A 24068-nucleotide genomic window follows, 5' to 3' on the forward strand; every position below is an offset into this window, starting at 1 on the left:
CTGTTCTAAATAAATTAGGTTATTGATGTGTGCCCTCTTGTTCTTCTCCCCTTTCTCTCTTTGATTAGAGTATCCTAGGATCCTGCCTTTTCTGCTTTCCTCCTTTACCCAAGCCAGAAATAGAACACTGATGAAAAGCTGAGATGAAAGGAGGGAGATGTGAAGGATGAGGAAATGTGATTGTCATGCGCTGAGGCCTTCATAAATACTATGAGCAACTAAGAGCAGAGAAAACACACACACACACACACACACACACACACACACACACACGTGTATATATGATTAAAAAAATGAATAACAACTCTTTCAGTTATTTTGAGTTCTATAGCTCTTCTTTAGTACCTCAAATTTCTCTTCAGTCCCTCGTTAGAAAATATAAGTGTAAGAAATCTGCTCATGGAAAATATTCTCAAGAAATTTTTTCCTTATAGTCATTCCAGCATCACCCTTTTTTTTTTTTCTTTTCTTTCCTTCTCTTTTGTCTTTTTCTCCATACAAGTGTGTATGTTTAGAAAGAGAAATGCATAGGGCGCCTGGGTGGCTCAGTGGGTTAAGCCTCTTCCTTCGGCTCAGGTCCTGGGATAGAGTCCCGCATTGGACTCTGCTCAGCGGAGAGCCTGCTTCCCCCCCGTCTCTCTGCTTGCCTCTCTGCCTACTTGTGATTTCTCTCTCTGTGTGTCAAATAAATAAGTAAAATCTTAAAAAAAAAAAAAAAGAAAGAGAAATGCATAAAAAGAAATGCACCTATATAAGGTTAATCACTAGTTGGTTGAAGTTATTTGTAGTTCACACTATAGTGTGGATTTACTTAAGCAGATGATAAACTTTCTTCCTTTTAATCTGAGATTAGCCTCAGACCTCAAAATTATGGGAGTTTTAATTGAACACTAAGGAAGAAGCAGCCAAATATACCACATAGTATTCTCTAGGAGAGGGCAAGTCCATGTCTCTCTTGTCACAAGGGACTTTGGGCAAAACAAGAATATCTGGGTATCTGAAGGGTAATGGAGAAAGTGCTCTTGGGCTCTTTTCCCCCTCCCTTGGTTTGTTTCCTTTCCTCCCCTCCCCTCCCCACTCTTCTCCTTTTCCCGATTGTTGAATGTGAATTAGGGATGTGGTGAGAAGTTCCAAAGAAAAATTTGACTTCTTGACAATTTTACCCAGTATCCTTTTGTTTCTTAGACTCTTTTATTAGTTTTCTTGGGCATGTTGACCCTAGTTACGTCTTAAAATATCACTGTTTATTTATGAGTCAGCTACATGCATCTTTTAAAAAAATTTCAGAAAATACTGTCAATGCTAATACAAATGATACTAATTGCATAAAAGTGTGCCTTCAGAAAACGTTATGTGTTATTAAAGAGTAGTTGGCAAAATATTGAAACATTTAAGAAAAAAAACTCTTGGAAGGAAAAACTAAATTTTCAAGGATGATTGGTATCCCTAATCATGTGATTAAATCATTCATTTCTTTTGGTGACTGGCTTTTTTGCCCCCTTTCATACCTTTTGTTATTTTATTTTCTCAATATAAAGGTAGCACATTCACACTGTATTAAGTTCAAGTAGTACAGATATGTAAAATATTTTTATAGGGTCACTGACCAGTGTAAATCACTACTAACAGTTTACTGACTGGTATTTTAATTTTTAAAATTGTTTATTAGTTGCAAATGAAGATGTGTGCCTTGGAAGAAGAAAAGGTATTTATTAATTTTTTAATAAGTTAAAGCATAGTTAAGTGCATTTAATTACCAATTGTTCACAATGAAAAGGAGGATTAGCACTAGATTAATGGAGACTGTTAATTGTTTAAAATCTTAGAAATTAAAAAGAGCCAAGGAAATCATGTTACCCCTGTCATTTTACAGTGGGTAATACTGAAGCCTAACAAGATTAAAAATGACTTGCTGAAGCTGAAGCTCTCATTCTAAAATGGCAAATTTGGGACTAGAACCCAGATCTCTTCAGCCCCCAAATTGATGTTTTTTCTATTCTACTGTAAAGTTTCTATTGAGTATATTTTTAGTGCTTTTTCAGTATAACTACCTGTTTAAATAAACATTAAATGATTTGCATCTGGATGCAGACCAGTTGGAAAAGAAGATACAACTCTGAACTAGAAATTCACCTAGTAGTAAATATTTTCTCTAATTATTTAATAATTAATACATGTTTTTATTGTATTAATGAATGTACTATTTACAAAGGCCTTTTAAATAATTCTTTCATATCTTTATAAGACAAATATACTTGTAACTTGTTAGAATATATTTATTCTAGCTATGTGAATTAGATAATTAGATAATTATATAGTGTCCATAAACTCTCAGGAATGCTCTGTTGATAAAATGATTATCGTGCAGTGAAGCCTCTGTAAATATTATCATGCACTGAAGCCTCCATAAATCTTTGTTATAATATTATAGTGATAAAATGATTTGTTACAATTTTCATTTCATGGTATGTGTCATCTTATAAAGGCCTTATTGTAAGTTCATATTTTGAAGTAATCAGTAATGTAAGTTGTGCAGATCCATGTTTAAAGTTGTGAAGTGTTAGTTTTAAAGTAGAGGTTTTGGTTTTTGAGCTTTTGTATTTTCCCTATTGATAATATCATTTACATTGGAAAGTATTGAAGTATAGTTTTTTTTACTTAAAGGGAAAATATCAACTTGCTACAGAAATAAAAGAAAAAGAAATAGAAGGATTGAAGGAAACACTAAAAGCATTACAGGTGAAGTAACTTAGTGTTGCTTAAAAAAGTAATTTGACATTTTAGCATTATATTAGTAAACTGTCCACTAAACATGTATGTTAGCAAAACAAAGTTGACAAGCATTCATATATCACGTAACTTTGTAATTTTTTCCTGAAAGCCTTGAATTTCAAATTAGGATTTTTCCTCTTATTTTATTTTATTTGTTTGTTTATTCATTTATTTAAGTTTTATTTTATTTTATTTTTTCAGTGTTCCAAGATTCATTGTTCATGCACCACACTCAGTGCTCCATGCAATATGTGCCCTCCTTAATACCCACCACCAGGCTCATCCAGCCCCCTACCACCATCCCCTCCAGAACCCTCAGTTTGTTTCTCAGAGTCCACAGTCTCTCATGGTTTATCTCCCCCTCTGATTTCCCCCAACTCACTTCTCCTCTCCATCTCCCAATGTCCCCCGTGTTATGCCTTATGCACCACAAATAAGTGAAACCATGTGATAATTGACTCTCTCTTGACTTATTTCACTCAGTATAATCTCCTCCAGTCTCGTCCATGTTGACACAAAAGTTGGGTATTCATTCTTTCTGATGGAGGCATAATACTTCATTGTATATATGGACCATATCTTCTTTATCCATTCATCTGTTGAAGGGCATCTTGGCTCTTTCCAGTTTGGTCACTGTGGCCACTGCTGCTATGAACATTGGGGTACAGATGGCCCCTCTTTTCACTACATCTGTATCTTTGGGGTAAATACCCAGTAGTGCAATTGCAGGGTCATAGGGAAGCTCTATTTTTAATTTCTTAGGAATCTCTACACTGTTTTCCAAAGTGGCTGCACCAACTTGCACTCCCACCAACAGTGTAAGAGGGTTCACCTTTCTCCACATCCTCTCCCAACACTTGTTTACTGTCTCATCTTTTATTTTAAAAAGAAATGTTAAAATAGCTTCATTATTTCTTACTGAAATACAATTAAATAAATATGTTATTTTTAATACTTTATAAATGAAAAAACCAAGTCAGGCCTATATAACTGATTACCTGTGGTCCTTAAAAGTGAAAATAAAATAGCATTAAGCCAGTCATGATTATTTGTTAAGTACTGTTGCTTATTTTCTGCAAATACAGAGATGACAAAAACATTACATTTGCCTTTAGGTTGTTCACAGTTTCATATAGAATACAGAGGTGTAGAGCTAATGATGATTCGTTAAGTGTATTTACTAAAGGTCTGCATTGTGCCAAGCACTGTTCTAAGTGCTGGAGATATAGCAATGAATGAAAAGGACAAAAATCTTTACTTTTATGGAGCTTCCATTCAAGGTGGGGGAAGACAAGCAATAAAATGAGATACAAAGTAAAATAAATATTGTTAGGGGAGAAGGTACATGATTTTGAAGTTACCACTCTGTAGATAACCTTAATTACAAAGACCAAAATATGTTTTTACAGTGGAGGGATCCTGATGGTCACTGCCTTAATCTGGTAATTCACGTCATAATGTGGATTTATTTAAGCGTATGATAAACTTTCTTTCTTTAGTTGATTGAGGTATTAAGAAGGTTCTCTTTTCTTCATATTCTCACCAATCTTGTTATCTCTTGTCTTTTTGGTCATAGCCATTCTAATAGGTGTAAGGTGATATCTCTTTGGGTTTGATTTGCATTTCCCCGATGATTAGTGATATTGAGCACCTGTTCATTTTTTGTTGGCCATTTGTATGTCTTTCTAGAAAAGTCTATTCTGGTCCTCAGCCCATTTTTTTTTTTTTTAAAGATTTTACTTATTTATTTGACAGGCAGAGATCACAAGTAGGCAGAGAGGCAGGCAGATAGAGAGAGAGGAGGAAGCAGGCTCCCTGCTGAGCAGAGAGCCCGATTTGGGGCTCGATCCCAGGACTCTGGTATCATGACCTCAGCCGAAAGCAGAGGCTTTAACCCACTGAGCCACCCAGGTTCCCCAGCCCATTTTTTATGTTGGTTTTGTTTTGTTGTTGTGGAGTGTATGAGTTTCTGATATATTCTGGGTATTAACCCCAATCAGATACGTGCTTTGCAAGTGTTTCTCCCATTATAGGTTGCCTTTTCACTCTGTTGATTATTTCTTTTATTTGCAGAAGCTTTTTAGTTTTATGTACATAGTTCCAGTAGACTATTTTTGCTTGTATTGCCTGTGCTCTTGGTGTCATATCCAAAAAAATCCCTAATTGTACTAATGTCAAGGACTTTTCCCCTGTGTTTTCTCTTCTGGTAGTTTTAAGGCTTCGGGTCTTATATTTAAGTCTTTAATCCATTTTGAGTTGATTTTTGTACATAGGATGAGATTTTGTTTCTGGTGTGAGATAAGGGTCTGATTTGTCTTCTGCATGTGGATATCGAGTTTTTTGGACACCATTTATTGAAGATTATGTTTTCCCCATTGTGTATTCTTGGTCCCCTTGTTAAAGATCAGTTAGCAGTAGTTGCATGGATTTCTGGTCTCTATTCTGATCCATTAACCAGTATGTCTGTTTTTATACTGGTAATGTACTGTTTTGATCACTGTAACTTTGAAATATATTTTGAAATCAGGAAGCATGATGCCTCTAGCGTTGTCTATCTTGCTCAAGTGTGCTTTAGCTATTATTTTGCTTTAGCTATTATTTTATTATTTAGGGGCTTTTGTGGTTTTGTGTGAATTTTAGGATTTTTTTTCTATTTCTGTAGAGATTAATATTGTGATTTTGATAGATTGCATTGAATTGGTAGATCACTTTGGATAATATGAACATTTTCACAATATTCTTATATCCATGAACATAGGATGTCTTTCCACTTATCTGTCTTTAAAATTTCCTTCATCAGTGCTTTATAATATTCAGTGTACAAATATTTTACCTCTTTGGTTAAATTTATTCCTAAATATTTTTTTTTAGTTGTTGTGAATGCATTGTTTTCTTAATTTCTTTTTTGGATGGTTTATTGTTTGTGTATAGAAATATGGCTGATTTTTGTATGTTTGTTTTGTATCTGCAACTTCACTGTATTCATTTATTAGTTCTGACAATGTTTTTGTTGAGTCTTTAGGGTTTTGCAAATATCTGATCATGTCCTCTCCAACAGAAAATTTTACTTCTGATTTGGAAACCTTTTATTTCTTTTTCTTGTCTAATTGCTCTGGCTAGGACTTTCAGCACTGTGTTGAAGAAAGTGGTAAGAATGAATATCCATGCGTTCTACTGAATTGATGGTGATGTTTATTGTGGGCTTTTTATATAAGGCCTTTATTGTGTTGGGGTCGTTTACCTTGTGCACCTCTTTTGTTGAGTGTTTTTATTATGGATGGATGTTAAATTTTGACAGATGCACTTTCTACATCTATTGAGATGAACATGTGGTATTTAAAATTATGTTAATATGATGTAGGACATTGATTGATTTCTGTATACCAAACCATCTTGCAGCCCAGGGATAAATCCCATTTGGTCACCATGTATGAACTTTTAACATGCTGTTGATTTTGCTAAAATTTTATTGAAGACTTTCACATCTATGTTCATCAGGGATATTGACTTGTAATTTTCTTTTCTTTTATTGTCTTTTTCTGACTTTGATATCAGAGTGATGCTGACCTCATAAAATGAGTTTGGAAGTGTTTCTTCCTTTTTTGTATTTTGGAAGAATTTAAGTATTGGGATATTAATTCTTCAAATGTTTAGTTGAATTTATCCATAAAGCTGTCTGGTTTGGGGATTGTCTTCCTTGGGAGGCTTTTAATTATTGATTCAATTTCCTTTTTGTGATGGGTAGGTTCAGACTTTCCATTTCATCTTTCTTCCACTTTGACAGGTTATATGTTTCTAAGAATTTATCCATTTCTACCAGGTTAACCAATTTTTTGGTGTATAGTTTTTATTTCTGAGGCATCCACTGTAATGTCTCCTTCCATTTCTGACATTACTGATTTGAATCTTCTCTCTCTTTGGTAGTCTAGTTAAGGGTTAGTAGATTTCATTTATTCTTTCAAAAAATAACTCTTAGTTTTATTGATTTTTTTCCTGTTGTTTTTCTGTTTATTATTTAATTTATTTCTGTTCTATCTTTATTATGTCCTTTTGCTGGTTTTTGGGTTAGCTTGTTCTCTTTTTTCCTACTTCTTTGAGATGTAAGATTAGATTGTTTATTTGCAATATGTCTTTTTTAAATGTAGGCATTAATCATTATAAAATTACCCATCAGTAATAAAACTGCTTTTGCTGCATCCCAGAAGTTTTGTTACCTTGTGTTATTGTTTTTATGTGTCTAGAGATACTTTTAAAATTCCCTCTTTTTGGACACAGTGATTGTTCAAGAGTGGTGTTTAATTTCCAAATACTTGTGAATTTTCCTGTTTTCTTATTGTTATTGATCCTTGTTTCATTCCACTGTAGGCAGAAAAGATACTTGGAATGATTTTGATCTTTTTAAATTTGTTAAGACTTGTTTTGTGACCTAACATGATCCATCCTGGAGAATGTTTCATGTGTATTCTTCTGATGTAGGGTGAAGAGTTCTGTGTTTATCTGTTAGGTCCATTTGATCCATAGTGAGATTTAAGTCAGCTGTTGCTTGATAGGTTTTCTGTCTGGATGTTTTGTACATTATTGATAAGTGAGGCATTAATGTCTCCTACTATTACTGTATTTCTGCCAATTTCTTTCTTCAGATCTCTTGATATTTACTTTAAATATTTAGGTGCTCTGATGTTGGGTGCATATACAGCTGTTATAGCTTCCTGTTGAACTGACTCCTTTGCATTATATCATGATCTTTTTTTTTTTTTTTGTCTCCACAGGCAGATTTTTGACCTGCAGTCTATTTTGTCTCATATAAGTATAGTCACTTGTGCTTTATTTTTAGTTACTGTCTGGTATATCTCTTTCATCTCTGTACTTTCAGCCTATTTGTGTCCTTAAATCTAAAGTGAGTCTCTTGTAGATAATATAGTAGTCCCCCTTCATCAATGGGGAATATGTTTCAAGATCCCCAGTGGATGCCTGAAACCATGGATCATACTGAACCCTAAATACACTGTTTTTTCCCTATACATAAATATCTATGGCAAAGTAAATTGAGTACAATAAGAGATTAGCAATAATAACTAATAATAAAATAAAACAATTATAAACAATATATTGTAATAAATGTTATGTGAATGTGATCTTTTTCTTTCTTTTTTTTCTCTCTTTCTTCAAATATTTTATTATACTAAACTCAACCTTCAGGTTACCTGGGTGGCTTAGTCAGCTAAGCATCTGACTTTTGATTTTGGCTCAGGTCATGATCTCAGGGTCGTGAGATCGAGCCCCACATCAGGCTCTGCATTCAGAAGGGAGTCTGCTTAAAGATTCTCTCTCTCCCTCTTCCCTGTTCTCTTTCTCTCTCAAATAAATATATTTTTTAAAGATTTTATTTATTTATTTGACAGAGAGAGAGATCACAAGTAGGCAGAGAGGCAAGCAGAGAGAGAGAGAGGAGGAAGCAGGCTCCCTGCCAAGCAGAGAGCCCGATGCGGGGCTCGATCCCAGGACCCTGAGATCATGACCCGAGCCGAAGACAGAGGCTCAACCCACTGAGCCACCCAGGCGCCCCTCAAATAAATATTTAAAAAAAAATAAAACTCACCCTTCTTCTTGTGATGATGTGAGATGATAAAATGTGTATGTGATGAGATGAAGTGAGGTGAATGATGTGGTGTTAGATACATCAGAAGGAGAATCATTTGCTTCTGAATTGCATTTGACCATGGGTAATTGAAACCATGGAAAGTGAAACTACAGATAAGCAGGAACAGCTGTATATCACTTCATATTTTTTTTTTTTTTCTTAATCCTGTCACTATGTCTTTTGGTTGGAAAGTTTAATACATTTATATGTAAAGTAGTTATTGGTAGGTGTGGAATTACTGTTGTCATTTTGTAAATTGTTTTCTGTTTTGTGGTAATTTTGTGCATCACTTGTCTGCCTTTGTTATTTGATGTTTTTGTAGTGATTTTCTTGATTTTTTTCTCTTTAGCTTTTGTATATGTATTATGGGTTTTTATCTTTAGGGTTATCTGAAGTCTTGCATAAATATCTTGTAGTTATAATAGTTTAAAGTTGACAGCAGCTTTAATTGCATACAAAAGCACTATATTTTGCCCCCTCAACTTTGTGTTCTTATGCACAGTGTTTGCATCTTTTTATATTGTGTATTCTTTAATACATTTTTATTTCCTACTTTTATATAAGGGTTAAAAGGAATTTATGTACTACTGATTCAGTCTTGAATTTCTCTATATTTGTGTATATACTTTACAAATGAGAATTATATTTTCATATGCTTTTTTCATCGCTGTTTGGCATGTTTTTGTTTCAATTTGAAGAACTGAACCTTAATTATTTTTTATAAGACAAGTCAAGTGGTAACTGATTCTGTTGGTTTTTGTTTGTTTGGGAAAGACTTTCTCCTTCATTTTTTTTTTTTAAAGATTATTTATTTATTTATTTGACAGACAGAGATCACAAGTAGGCAGAGAGGCAGGCAGAGAGAGAGAGAGGAGGAAGCAGGCTCCCTGCCATGCAGAGAGCCCAATGTGGGGCTCGATCCCAGGACCCTGGGATCATGACCTGAGCCAAAGGCAGAGGCCTCAACCCACTGAGCCACCCAGGTGCCCCTCTCCTTCATTTTTTAAATGATAATTTTGTTAGGTATGGTATTCTTGGTTGGCAGATTTTTCTTTTGATACTTGGAATATTGTCCCACTCTCTTCTGGCTTGCGGCTTTCTGCTGAGAAGTCCACAGTTAATCTTATTGGAGTTTCTTTAAATTTGGTGAATTGCATTTCTCTTGCTACTGTCAGAAGTCTCTTTTTTCCCCTTGATTTGACAACTTGATTATAATGTGTCTTGGTGTATTCTTCTTTTGGTTCATTCTGTTTGTGGTCCTCTGAGTCTCATGAATCTGGATGTCCATTTCCCTCCCAAGATTTGGGAAGTTTTCAGCCGTTATTTCTTTGAGTAAGCTTTCTTCTGTCTCTTTTATTTTTCTCCTTCTGGGACTCTCATAATGCTTATATTGATTTCTTTGATGCTATTTTATAAATTTTTTAGGCTTTCTTCACCCTCTTTCACTTGTTTTTCTTCTCTGATTGAATAATTTCAAATGATCTGTTTTTGAGTTCACTGGTTCTTCTATTCAATTCAGTGTGGCCTTAAGGCTCTCTCTTGCATTTTTTCAGTGCATTCACTGCATTCTTCATCTCTACATTCTTTTTTGTTGTTGTTCTTTCAAAAAATTTCTCCATTAAAAAGGTACTCTTTCCCCTTGTAATCAGAGTATTTTGTAAAGAGATACTTTGAAATCATGTAAATATTCTGTTTCTCACCGAACTTTTCCTATATTCATTTATTTGTTTTTATCAGTATAGATTCATAGTTTTTTTTTAAATGGATTAAAATCTGTGACTATCACTTATTTTGCTCAAATTATCCTTGATTTGGCTAGTGAGAGTCCATAAAGTTGATTACTGAGTCCTTTGGATATGTCTTCATTCTTTCAGCATTTTCCTGCTTTTAGAGGATAGCAAAATATGCCAGGATCATTTTGTAATTTACCTGACCTTGCACTGGAATGAATCATTTCACCATGTTGCCCTGGTTCCTTTTAGTGGAAAATGGTATATAGAAGCCAAGATCTGGGCACTGTTGTACTCATTGCTATTGATACATCACTGCTCTCAGACTTTCTTGGTGGACAGAGATCTATATATGTATTTACATACACAGAAATATAATTTACATTTATGTTTATAATTTATAATGTTTATTTCTAACAACCTATTTATATAAAAAACCATGAAGTCACATTACCTCCAATTTTTTTTTTTAAGACTATTTATTTATTTATTTGACAGAGAGGGAGACAGAGCGAGAGAGGGAACACAAGCAGGGGGAGCAGGAGAGGGAGAAGCAGGAGCCTGATGCAGGGCTCGATCCCAGGACCCTGGGATCATGACCCAAGCCAAAGGCAGACGCCCAGTGTCTGAGCCATCCATGCACCCCTACCTCCAATTTTAATATGAAACCATGAGGTTATTTATTTTAGTTTATTTCATTTGTTTATACATTTCTTTCCTCTTACAGTGAGAAATGTGACATTCTTTATCCTTAATATATTTACTTCTATGATAAATTACCCTGTATACAACCAGTTTATCAATTTGCCATGACTTCCTTCCTAATATGGATGCCCTCTTTTCCCTGCTTGGACTCTGATACCATGAATTGGGTTGCCCTTTTTCAGGGTTGTCTCCTCACCTTACTCCACTTCTTTTTTAAAATTTTTTTTAATTCCAGTATAGTTAACAAACAGTGTTATATTAGTTTCAGGTGTACAGTGTGATTCAGAAATTACATACATCACTCAGTGCTCTTTATGACAGATGTTCTCCATAATCACTATCACCTACTTCACCCAGCTCCCCATCCACCTTTTGTCCAGTAAACATCTATTTATTCTCTATAGTTAAGAGTCTGTTTCATGGTTTGCCTTCCTCTCTCTTTCTCTTTTTAAACTTTGCTCATTTGTTTTGTTTTCTTAAATTTCACATATTAAGTGAGATGATATAGTATTTGTCGTTCCCTGACTGACTTATTCTGCTTGGCATTATACACTCTAGCTCCAACTATGTCATTGCAAATGGCAAGATTTCATTCTTTTTTATAGCGGAATAATATTCCATCGTATGTGGAATATTTGAGATCTATCTATCTATCTGTCTATCTATAGATCTATCTATCTATCTATCTCACATCTTCTTTATCCATTCATCTATTGATGGACATGGGCTGCTTCCATAGTTTGGTTATTGTAAATACTGCTGCTATAAACATAGGGATGCATGTATCCTTCTGAATTAGTGTTTTTGTATTTTGAGGGTAAATGCCCAGTAGTGTGATTGCTGGATCATACACTTCTTTTTAATTTATGAGGAAACTCCATACTGTTTTCCACAGTGGCAGTACCAGTTTGCATTCTCATCAACAGTGCATGAGTACTCTTTTGTCCACATCTTCCCCAACATTTGTTGTTTCTTGTGTTTTTGATTTCAGACATTCTAACAAGTGTAAGGTGATATCTTCAGTGTAGTTTTGATTGGCCTTTCCCCGACAATGAGTGATGTGGAACATCTTTTCATGTATCTGTTGGCCATCTATATGTCATCTTTGGAGAAATGTCTTTCATGTCTTCTGCCCTTTTTAAAATTGGATTATTTGTTTTGGGGGTGTTGAGTTTTATAAGTTCTTTATATGTTTTGGATACTAACCCTTTATTGCCTATGTCATTTGCAAATATCTTCTTCTATTCCATAGGCTGCCTTTTAGTTTTGTTGATTGTTTCCTTTGCTGTACAGAAGCTTTTTATTTTGATGTAGTCCCAATTGTTTATTTTTGCTTTTATTTCTCTTGCCTTGGGGGATGTATCTAGAAAAATACTGCCACAGCTCATGTCAGAGACATTACTGCCTGTGGTCTAGTCTAGGATTTTATGGTTTCAGGTCTCACATTATGTCTTTAATCCATTCTGAGTCTCTTTTTGTGTATGGTGTAAGAAAGTGGTCCGGTTTTCTCAATACCATTTGTTGAAGAGACTGTCAACAGTTGGATATTCTCTCCTGCTTTGTTGAAGATTAATTGACCATATAGTTGTGGGTTTATTTCTTGGTTTTTTATTCTGTTCCACTGATCTATGCATCTATTTATGTGCCAGTACCATACTGTTTTCATTACTATAGCTTTGTAATATAACTTGAAGTCCAGAATTGTGTTGCCTCCAGCAATTTGCTTTTCCTTTTCAAAGTTGCTTTGGCTATTCAGGGATTCAGGGTCTTTTGTGGTTCCATGCAGAGTTTAGAACTGTTGGTTCTAGTTCTGTGAAAACTGCTGTTGGCATGTGGATAGGGATTGCATTAAATGTGTAGATTGCTTGGGGTAGCACAGACATTTTAACAATATTTGTTCTTCCGATCCATGTGCAGGGCAGGTCTTTCTCTTTCTTTGTGTCACCTTCAATTCCATTCATCAGTGTTTTGTCTTGTTTTTTTTTTTTTTTTAAGATTATTTATTTGTCAGAGAGAGAGAGAGAGATCACAAGTAGGCTGAGAGGCAGTCAGAAGCAGAGAGAGAAGCAGGGTCTCCGCTGAGAAAGGAGCCAGATGCGGAACTCAATCCCAGGACCCTAGGATCATGACCTGAGCTGAAGGCAGCCGCTTAACTGACTGAGCCACCCAGGCATCCCTCATCAGTGTTTTATAGTTTTCAGAGTATAAGTCTTTCATCTTTTTGGTTAGGTTTGTTCCTTGGTGTCTTATTTTTTGTGCAATTTTAAGTGGGATTGTTTTCTAGTTTCTCTTTCTGCTATTTCATTATGGGTGTATAGGAAGGCAACAGATCTTTGCACATTGATTTTGTATCCTGCAAATTTATTGAATCCATTTATCAGTTTTAGTAGTTTTTGGTGGAGTCTTTTAGGTTTTCTTTTTCTTTTCTTTAGTAATCTTTACACCCAACATGGGGCTTGAACTTAAGACCCTGAGATCAAGAGTTTTCTGGCCCCTCAGGTTTAATACCATATTATCTTCAATAGTACCTTTCTCAGCTTCTCACTCCCACAGTAGATTTCCCTCCTTCTCATTGGGATCCTCTTTTCCTCATTCAGGCCTGATACCCTGTTCTGGAATGCTGCCACCATGACCCTTACCACCCTTCCCCATGGACACCTACCTTACCCTACTCTGGCCTGTGGAGTTGGGACTGAATTGTTCAGGAAGGGGAAAAGGTTAAATATATTTAAACATAGTTTTGATAGACTTTATTCCCAAACAACATAAAATCAGTTAATAGAAAATTAATGGGAAAATATGGTTTGCTGTAAAGAAATGCATTTCATAGTCTGCTTTTTATAAAATATTTCACAAAGTAAGGGATGCTATAATAGGAAGATATTTGTACTTTTTCTTTGAAATTGTCTTCTATACTTAATAAATTAATTAGTGCCAGTATAGTTTTTTCTTCCTGTGTCAGAGAGATGTCTGTATTTTATACTATAACCTACTTCTGTGTAATTTTAGAATGAAAAAAAAATCATTAGGTATAATAGCCTCCATAAAAAGATTTCATGTCAGTCTAGTTGCATTACTTTGACATTCTACTTATGTTTCATAGGAATGTCACTACGTGGTAGCTTTTTAAGTTGAGAAATGTTCTAGAGATGCTGGTAAAATGTAGCTGTGAATCATGATTCAGAAATAATTAAATGCAGAGGTGTTAACGTTTGGAGAACAAACAGTGACTTGAAAGAATTTTTTAAATTTGCTTTAGATGTATTAGTTTTACCTTTGGCAAATGGTAGCTATGTTAGTGAAGGTTCTGCAGTGAATGCAGATGCACATTCTACTTTACTCATTCCACTGCCTCAAATGCTGATGTCATCCAGAAACACTCTCACAGACACACCCAGAAATAATGTTTAATCTGGGCATCTTTTGTTCCAGTCAAGTTGCCACATAAAATTAAATATTATAGGAGCAAATAATAAATTCAGGATTAGAGTGAAAGTGTTCTGAAGTTTGTTTTCCTCTTATTTTTCTAGATGTCATCTGCTCTTTTACTTTTCTTTTGTCTGTATGCTTTGAAAAATACCCTGATCTCATACCATCTCATGTCTTTCAGATGGGATCTATGTGCAAAGGACTTTCAAATATGTATCTCCAGCCCCAAATCCTGCCTGGATTTACATGAAATTTGATATATTCAAAACCAGGAATGCAATTTTTTTGCTTTAAAAAATATCTGCCTCCTGAAAACTTCTTTGTTTTTTCTTGCCTCATTAAGTTATGGCTTACTTTTTTCATTTTGCAGTTTTTTTCAGCATTCTCCTCAGACAATATCCAGAATCAGATGACATCTCACTACATTCATTATTAAAACCATTGTCCTCTTTCATCTGGATCAGGACAGTAGCTTATTAAGTGGTTTTCCTGCTTCCACCTGTGTTCTTTGTTAGTGTTAACAGAGTGACCTTTTAAAAAAGCAAGTCAGGCTACGTTACACTTGTGCTTGGAACTTTTCAAAGTCTTCCTGTCTCAGTGTAAAAACCTAACTCTGTATCATCATGCATTATAAGACCAACAATGATTTGCCCCCCTTGCCTCCTCTTTTCTCTAAATTCCTCTATTGCTGTTCTTCCCCTTGCTCGTTCCCTTCCAGCCGCATTGGCTTTCTTGTTGTTCTTTTGTGTGTGTGTACACATTTAATTTTATTGTAACAGAGCAACTTGTACACTTTTAACAGTTAAAACTGAGCTTCATCTTTCCATTCCAGTGAAACAAAAAGAAATTTAAAAATAAACAGGAACAAAATTATAGTAGAGAATGTCAATCCCAAATAAAATCCTACAGGTTCTGCTGATTCTCCCATCAAGTGGTAGGACTCAAATCATCATTAGGAGATAATTTTATTTTATTTTATCTTATCTATTATTCTATTTTTTTATTATGTTATGTTAGTCACCATACAGTACATCGTTAGTTTTTGATGTAGTGTTCCATAATTCATTCACACCCCGTGCTCCATGCAATATGTGCCCTCCTTACTACTCATCACTGGGCTAACCCATTCCCTCATCCCCATCCCCTCTAAAACCCTGAGTTTGTTTCTCAGAATCCATAGTCTCTCATAATTATCTCCTCCTCTGTTAACTCTCCCCTTCATTTTTCACTTTCTTCTACTGTCCTCCATGCTATTCCTTATGTTCCACAAATAAGTGAAACCATATGATAATTGTCTTTCTCTGCTTGACTTATTTCAATTTTATTTTCAAAGTGTCAACTTAAACTGCGGGATGTCATTAAACATCACAATTAAACATTCCAAAGGAGAAGACATGTTGACAAAATGCCCTCTTAACCTACCTAAACATCTTAAACCTCCCTTTTGCTGACGTTCTATTACCCCATTTTTAAAAGTTTTTTTTTTTTTAAACAAAATAGACAGATACATGTTGATAAGTGCTAACTGTCCTATTCACGTACAGACACAATGTAATCTCTGAGTCCAATATACAGAGAAAGGAAGACAAAAAGCTAGAATTCTATGCACTACTACACAGGGGCCTAGCACCCTCCAGGTTCCAGCAGACCTAAAAGAGCAGAAGATTTTTCTTTTTTCCCACAGAGCACAGGGATGTTGATTCCGTAAAATTTTTGTTGTGACAGGGAGGAATAAAAATGAATTTGGAACAGAAAGGGGGAGAGATTCTTTTCCCAGTGTATTCTGCTCAAGGTACCTCCCCCCACCCCCAATAAGTTGAGAACCATTTTATAAAGGGAGAGGAAAGAGGCTTCAAAAAACACGGCAAATAATCACAAGAGGAGGTGGGTGGGGGATACTATAGCTTGCTCTTAGGGACTGAGAAAATTCAGAAAAGAAGGTTGGACTCCATCATAGTTTCATTAGTCCTCTCCTTTATCGTCGTCTTCTCCCTTCCCCCCATCATCATCTTCATCTTCTTCACTTTCTTTATCAATATCTTCCAGTCCTTCTGTCTCCTCCTTCCCCTTCTTCATTATCCATATCAGGAACCCAGTAGTACTGTAATGGATTTGGCCAAGTATCTTTGATGATGTCTCCAAACTCATGTGCACCTGCTTCAGAATGGTCAGTAGATCAGGTGAAGAAGCTCTCTGGTTCCTCAGGCTGTGTCTTTCTGCTGGCTTTATTCTGTGTTTGACTTGAACATTTTGTCAGATCCTTTCTGGATTTCAGTTTGATTTCAGTGGACTTTGAAGATGGATCACCACGCTCATGTAGATGAAAGTCTTTGGAGAGAATTTTATTTTCAAAGTAAGGGTTTTCATCAAAATAAAAATCTATTCTGTAACCTGATTTTATATCTTTGAATTATGTCACTTCGACTCTTGTCAAATAATGCAACGCCTCTTCCTCCCCAAGCAGTAGAGACACTTGTGGATCATTGACAGATGTTGTTACCCCCAAATTTGGGATTTTGGCAATCAATTTCAGTGCTTTTGAAAAAATGCTTGGAGTTTCTTATATTTCTGTTCTACTCAGAATTTCCTCACTGGCTTGTTCAGCAAGTCTGTTTCATCTTGTACTTCTTCAGTATGTTCAGGTGCTTCTTGCTGTTCTGTGTCTCCCTTCGGCAAGTGGAGAGGGGCGATGTCTCCTCTGGCTTGGGGGCAGGAGGCAATCTCAGTTTCTTGGTTTGAGGCAGGATCAAAGACTGGTGTTTGGGGGTCATGCTGTGAGGATAGCCCACGGAACAAGGGGAGGCACACGTCTGCAAGAAGCTCCAGTTACTCTTTGTTGTTGTTCTTTGAACACCCAGATGTTCTTTCACCTTGGGGCCTTTCCAGTTGCTGAAATTCTCTTCCTCATTCCTGTAGAGTCTTGACTCAAAAGATGCCATCTCAGAAAGGATTTTCTTGGGCATCTTATGTAATCTCCTTCCTTGATTTATTTTTCTTTAGTACTTACTAATATTTAATACTCCATCTATCTTAACTTATTTATGTTGCTTATTTTCTACAATCCCCAGAATTTAATCTGGACAGGATTTTTTTTTTTTGGCTCAGTGCTATACCCTCAATGTGTATGTTAGTGCTTTACTTATAGTATGTATTCATTATTTGTTGAAGAAATAAATCACAAAAGACCTATTTCACAAAAATGAAATAAAATTATCAGTTTATTCAAACCAGTATGCTAGATTGATTGCATAAGAAATGTGAAGTAGGGGTGCCTGGGTGGCTCAGCGGGTTAAGCCGCTGCCTTCGGCTCGGGTCATGATCTCAGGGTCCTGGGATCGAGCCCTGCATCGGGCTCTCTGCTCAGCGGGGAGCCTGCTTCCTCCTCTCTCTCTGCCTGCCTCTCTGCCTGCTTGTGATCTCTCTCTGTCAAATAAATAAATAAAATCTTTAAAAAAAAAAAAGAAATGTGAAGTAACTATTTGTGCTTAAAATTTAACAAACATAAACAGTGAACACTCATCCACAGCTTGTTGAGTTTCAGTTGGTCAGCAACTCTAGAGGACTATGTAAGAATTGTTAAAAGTCTAGGAAAAGGAACAATTAAGGGGAATTCTACTTCTTGGAACTTATTCTGCTGAAATGAGTAATTATACTGCCTCCACTAGACAGAAAGCCACTAGAGGGCAGGGATTTGCTTAGTTCAGTGCTGTATCCGAGTCCTAAGGAAAGTGACTGGTATATAGTAGGTGCTCCATAAATATATCTTGAATAATTGATGAATATATTGTTTTGTTATATAGAAAAAAGTTATGGTAAATAACATCTTGAAAAAAATGCCCCAAGGAAAAAATAGTGCGTAGGAAATACATACCACATTGTATAGCATACAATTTTAATATCAGGAGGAATTTGTAACAGATAAGTGCAGAATTATAATGAATTTTCTTTTTTTTTTTTCAAGGTTTCTAAATATTCTTTACAGAAGAAAGTAAGCGAAATGGTAAGGTGATCACAAAATAGACACTCACTTCCCAGATTAGCACATAATGTATTGTGTGTAGTATCTTTGTCAATATAAATGTGGCATTTATATTTTAAAAAGTTGAGGGGTGCCTGGGTGGCTCAGTTGGTTAAGCCTCTGCTTTCGGCTCAGGTCATGATCTCAGGGTCCTGGGATAGAGCCCCGCATCGGGCTCTCTGCTCGGTAGGGAGCCTGTTTCCTCCTCCTCTCTCTCTCTCTCTCTGCCTGCCTCTCTGCCTACTTGTGATCTCTCTCTGTCAAATAAATAAATAAAATCTTGAAAAAAAATTGAAACTGGGCATTAATATTCCCTTTGAAGGACTGAATTACAATGTTACAATGTTAAATATAGCTTAAATGAATTTACTTCACAAATTTATTTCTGGATTACATAGTTTTTACATCTTATAAAATAAATTTAACCTAGTTCCCAGATTATTGATATCTTATTTTAATATCAAAGAACAAGGAAATAACAACAAAACCTATTATTTTATTATCTTTTCTAGGTATTTATGCAAGCATGCAGTTATTAGTGATTGCCTAAAAAATGAAAATAAAATGAAGTGACATTTGAATATGACACTTGGGATAGGGTACTCATTCTTTATCATTCAACAAGTGTTTCTTGTGCCTTCCTCTTCTATGGTATATTAAAATTTAATATTTAAATTTTTACAGCATAGTATTTTATGGATTATTTATTTTGATCTTCTCTTCCTATCCCTATTTGATTCAGAAGGATTTATTTCCCTGTATTTTTGATTGAGCAAAATTCTCCCATATCCACTTAAATCTTCTGAGGGCTCTTTGGGTGGACTTAGACTATTTCAATCTTCCTTCTTTGGAGCAGACTGTAAGAGAAGTAAAAGTAATTTTTGAATGAAGTTTATATATTGTAGGTATGGGGAGTAAGAAAGGAGAGATCACTTTTTATTAAATACAGAAAAATAAAGTAACTGTTTTGCTTCGTGAAATTGTTTTTGATGTTTTAGAAAATAAAAGGGCCTTAAAAAGATCGCTAAGCTTGATTGAATATAAGATGTGAAAATTCTGTCACTATTCAACTGGAAAGAATAAAGATAATATTGTCAGACTATTTTAAACTGTGATTTTAATTAAGAAGCTGAAAAACTAGATTCTGGTTTAGCTTTAAGTACCATGACATTTGTACTAAGAGTCATCTTCAACGCTACAGTGGTTTTACACAAAATATAGTGAAATTGAATAATGTGCCCTCTGACCTGGGAGATAAGGCTACAAGTTAAAGATCAAAGGCAACATAAAATGTGCTTTATTTTATTCTACTTCAAAATTTCATGAAACAGATACTTATAGTCTTAGAAAAAATGGAAAAAGTTTTTAGTCACTTCTGAGTATTTTGTTAATGTGAATGACCACCTCTTCAGAACCTTCTAAAATGATATTTGGGTTATAGTGACAATGTTTTTTTCTAACAATTCAGAGCATTAACTTTTGCATTAAATAATTTTATATATTGATATGTACAATTAAGATTTTATGCCCATTCTGACAGAATATTAAATGTATTTTAGATAATTAAGATTTAAAAGTAATCTTTTTTCTAAACATTCTTACATTATTCTTTTTACATTATCCTTATATAATTCAGATGACCTTTATTCAAAGTACTGTATTCAGTAATTTAGTTAATGTTATTTTATTCAAATCATTTTTCTTTTATGTAACTTAACTCTATAGACAAGATAGGAAAGAAAATGGTCACTTACGTCAAGGCAGGATTTTGGGAAGCAACTGATAAAGTTAAGCACCCCCCCCAAATTTTCAAAACAGTATTAAGAAAATTGTAAAGAAGTTCATGACTCCTATAGGTGAACCCTTAATTACTAGTAAATTTCTTTCTTTTGGGAATTCAATAAGCTGATTTTTGTGTAGAGTTGGTAATATGTCTCTAGATAAATTAACACAGTAAGAATTAAAGGATTCACCTATCTCTAAGAGTACTCTAACTTTCTTTTGAACAAAATCAAATAATTAACTATTAATTGTGATTTGGTGATTGATGAAAATCTTTCCTGTTGTGTTCTTATCGTTACCATACTAGGTGACTATGTTTTGTAATGAGTAGCTGATAAGACTGACTAAATGAAGTAAAAACATATCAACCATCTCTTAGTTATATTTTATTTTTTTATATATCACTTTCCTCTAAAGAAAAGACCTAAAAGAGAGATTTATTTTTCTTTATTAAATTAAAGTTTGAATACTGAAGGTTTCATATGATTTAAAATTACCACATTTTCCCCTTTCATTGTATTTTTTTAGAATAAAGACATGTATGAGAACAGTCTTCATAATTATTAAATATAATTTGTATCTGTACACATAGAATACTGGTGTAACTTTAAGTTAATTTAAGTATTATGTACCTTATCTTTGTGACTAAAAAAGGTGAAAATACCTTAAGAAAGATGCCATAGGTTTCTTAAAAAGTGAGTTTTATAACCCCATTGATTTATTTTGGGGTCATATTGAAGAAATTTAAAGGTAAGTTGCAAAATAGATTTGAAGAATGTATGAAGTTTCTTTTTGAGTTTTTATCTTTTTCGCTAAAATTTACTTTAATGAATTATTTTAAGGGAAATTCATTTTATTCCCAAAGGTTTTCAAATTGGTATCCATAAGGAAATAAGGGGGAAATGAGCAGCTGTGCCTTTTATTAGTAAACGTAGTTGTAAAAAGTTGTGTGTAAATACTATTTTTAAGTTATTCCTATTTTAAATGTCTCGAAGCTTTAAAATAATCTTTTAGACCACACATATGAGACAAATATACAGGTAGACTTTAATCTTAATTATGCAGATACTGTCTTTTCCTCTAATCTTGTTTTTCATAGATTGTTAAAAAAATTTTTTTTAAGATTTTATTTATTTATTTGACAGACATCGATCACAAGTAGGCAGAGAGGCAGGCAGAGAGAGAGGAGGAAGCAGGCTCCCTACTGAGCAGAGAGCCTGATGCGGGGCTTGATCCCAGGACCCTGAGATCATGATGTGGGGCTCGATCCCTGGACCCTGGGATCATGACTTGAGCCCAAGGCAGAGGCTTTAACCCAGTAAGCCACCCAGGTGCCCATGTTTGTTAAAATTTAAGTTTGCATTTGGAAAGCAATGAATCCTGATATTATCTGTGGACAGTCTTTGCATGTAGTAGTAAAATGTGTAAAAGAAGAAAATAGCGGGGCACCTGGGTAGCTCAGTGGGTCAAGCCTCTGCCTTCAGCTCAGGTCATGATCTCAGGGTCCTGAGGTCGAGCCCCCCATCAGGCTCTCTGCTCGGCAGGGAGCCTGCTTCTCTCTCTACCTGCCTCTCTGCCTGCTTGTGATCTCTCTCTCTGTCAAATAAATAAATAAAATCTTAAAAAAAAAAAGAAAAGGGAATAGCTTGAACCAATTCATAGAGGTAAAAAGAACAAAAACAGAAGGTTCTTAGCTATTTTTTAGTCATCTTAATAAAATTATCTTTACTATGATATAATATGTAATGTTAAAGTTTTAATAACAATGCCATAAAGTTATTTATATTATTATTTAAAATGTTCTTGGGTTTCTCAGACAAGTGATACCAATCTGTTTTTCTTGTTGCTTCCCAAAGAATTTAAGCTATTTGCTGACATGCGATTAGCAGCAAACTTGACAACTAGCCTCTTCATCTCTTCATGAGAACTAAAGCAGAGCAGCCAAGTAGATTCATATACAAACAGTCCCATATGAGCCTGTATGGGCTAATGAGCTATGGGTGCCTATGTAATTTGAAAGTCTTTATAATATCATGGCCATTGACTAGGTTTATGTATTTGAAAATCAGAATTATGTCATGCAAACAAATAACTTCAATTTAATTGAATTAACTTTGACTTTAAGCAAAGGATGTTGGAATAGAGTATATCACAAATTATTTTAATTTGTATAGAGCTCTATGTATGTAGAGAAAACCAATTAAATCACTTTAATCTTTGTTGCAGTTTTACTTATCAGGATTATTCATCTTTACAGGCATTGACAGCCTATTATATTTACCATTTTTTAAAAGATTTTATTTATTTATTTGACAGAGATCACAAGCAGGCAGAGAGAGAGAGGGGGAAGCAGGCTCCCTGCTGAGCAGAGAGCCCGATGCGGGGCTTGATCCCAGGACCCTGGGATCATGGCCTGAGCCGAAAGCAGAGGCTTTAACCCACTGAGCCACCCAGGTGCTCCTATATTTACCATTTTTTAACTGAAAGGTTAAGGAAGCTTATATTAATGTGTAGTGGACAATATTCTCATAAAGGCCACATTAAAAATTGATCTAAGCTGAAAAACTGAAAAATTCCTTGACCACAATGCTATTAAACTAGAAGTCAACCACAAGAAAAAATCTGGAGACCACAAATATATGGATGTTAAATACCATGGTACTAAATAATGAATGGGTCAACCAGGAAATAAAAGAAGAAATAAAGTACGTGGGGACAAATGAAAAGGAAAACACAACAGTCTAAAAGCTTTGGGTGCAACAAAAGCAGTTCTAACAGGGAAGTATTTAGCAATGTAGGACTACTAAGAAAAATCTCTAACAACCTACCCTTAAACCTAAAGGAGCTAGAAAAAGAACAACAACAAATCAGCAGAGTGAAGGAAAAAAATAAAGATGAGAGTAGAAATAAATGATCTAGCATCTAAAAAAACACATGATAGGATAGGTCCATGAAACCAGGAGCTGATTCTGTGAAAAAAAATCAATAAAGTTGATACACCTCTAGCTAGACTTATCAAGAAAAAAAAGGACAAAAGGACTCAAAATCACAATTGACAGAAGAGAAATAAAACCAATACCACAGAAATACAATTAGAATATTATGAAAAACTATATGCCAACAAATTGTACAAACTAGAAGACATGGATAAATTTCTAGAAACATATAACCTACTAAAACTAAAGCGGGAAGAAATAGAAAATTTGAATAGACTGATCAGCAGCAAAGAAATTCAGTAAGTAATGAAAAAACTCCCAAAAAACTAAAGTCCAGCACCAACTGGCTTCACAGGCAAATTCTCTGAAACATTTAAAGAAGAGTTAACGCCTATTCTTCTCAAACTATTACAAAAAAGAGGAAAGGAAGGAAAACTTTCAAATTCATTCTGTGAGGCCAGGATTATCCTGATATCAAAACCGGATAAAGACACCACTAAAAAAGAGAATGACTAGCCAGTATCCCTGATGAATATAGATGCAAAATGTCCTTAATAAGTTACTAGTGAACCAAATTCAACAATATATTAAAAATAAAAAAAGAAAAAAACGTTCAGTATAATCAAGTGGGATTTATTCCAGGGATGCAAGAATGGTTCAGTATTTACAAATCAATGAACAACATGATTCATCATATCAATAAGAGAAGAATAAGGACCATATGGTCATTTCAGTAGATGCAGAAAAAGCATTTGACAAAGTACAATAACCACTTATGATTTAAAAAAAAAAAAAAGCCCTCTTAACAAAGGCTTAAAGGGAACATACCTCAACGTACAGTAAAGGTGTTCTATGAAAAACCAACAGCTAACATCATCCTCAATGGGGAAAAACAGAGAGCTTTTCCCCTAACGTCAGTAACTAGACAAGGAGATCCACTCTCACCACTTTTACTCAAAGTATTACTGGAAGTACTAGCCACAGCAGTTAGATAACAAAATGAAATAAAAGGCATCCAAAGTGGTAAGGAAGAATTACTTCTTCCTTTACTTCTT

General features: G+C 34.8%; 1 protein-coding gene and 1 pseudogene across 1 annotated transcript in view; one reads left to right on the forward strand and one right to left on the reverse strand.

Moving 5' to 3' along the window:
- LOC111149828 (coiled-coil domain containing 73) overlaps window positions 1–24068 on the forward strand; it is a 136647-nt gene that overhangs the window by 40676 nt on the left and 71903 nt on the right. Inside the window, exons 4-6 of the mRNA XM_022507119.1 lie at window positions 1670–1705; window positions 2665–2739; window positions 18239–18277. Coding sequence (XP_022362827.1) covers window positions 1670–1705; window positions 2665–2739; window positions 18239–18277 — 150 coding nt within the window. The remainder of the gene's footprint in view (window positions 1–1669; window positions 1706–2664; window positions 2740–18238; window positions 18278–24068) is intronic.
- LOC111149830 lies at window positions 16240–17048 on the reverse strand (annotated as a pseudogene).

This window comes from Enhydra lutris, unplaced genomic scaffold (assembly GCF_002288905.1).
Source record: "Enhydra lutris kenyoni isolate GAN:26980312 unplaced genomic scaffold, ASM228890v2 scaffoldscaffold22, whole genome shotgun sequence".
Taxonomy (NCBI): Eukaryota; Metazoa; Chordata; class Mammalia; order Carnivora; family Mustelidae; genus Enhydra; species Enhydra lutris.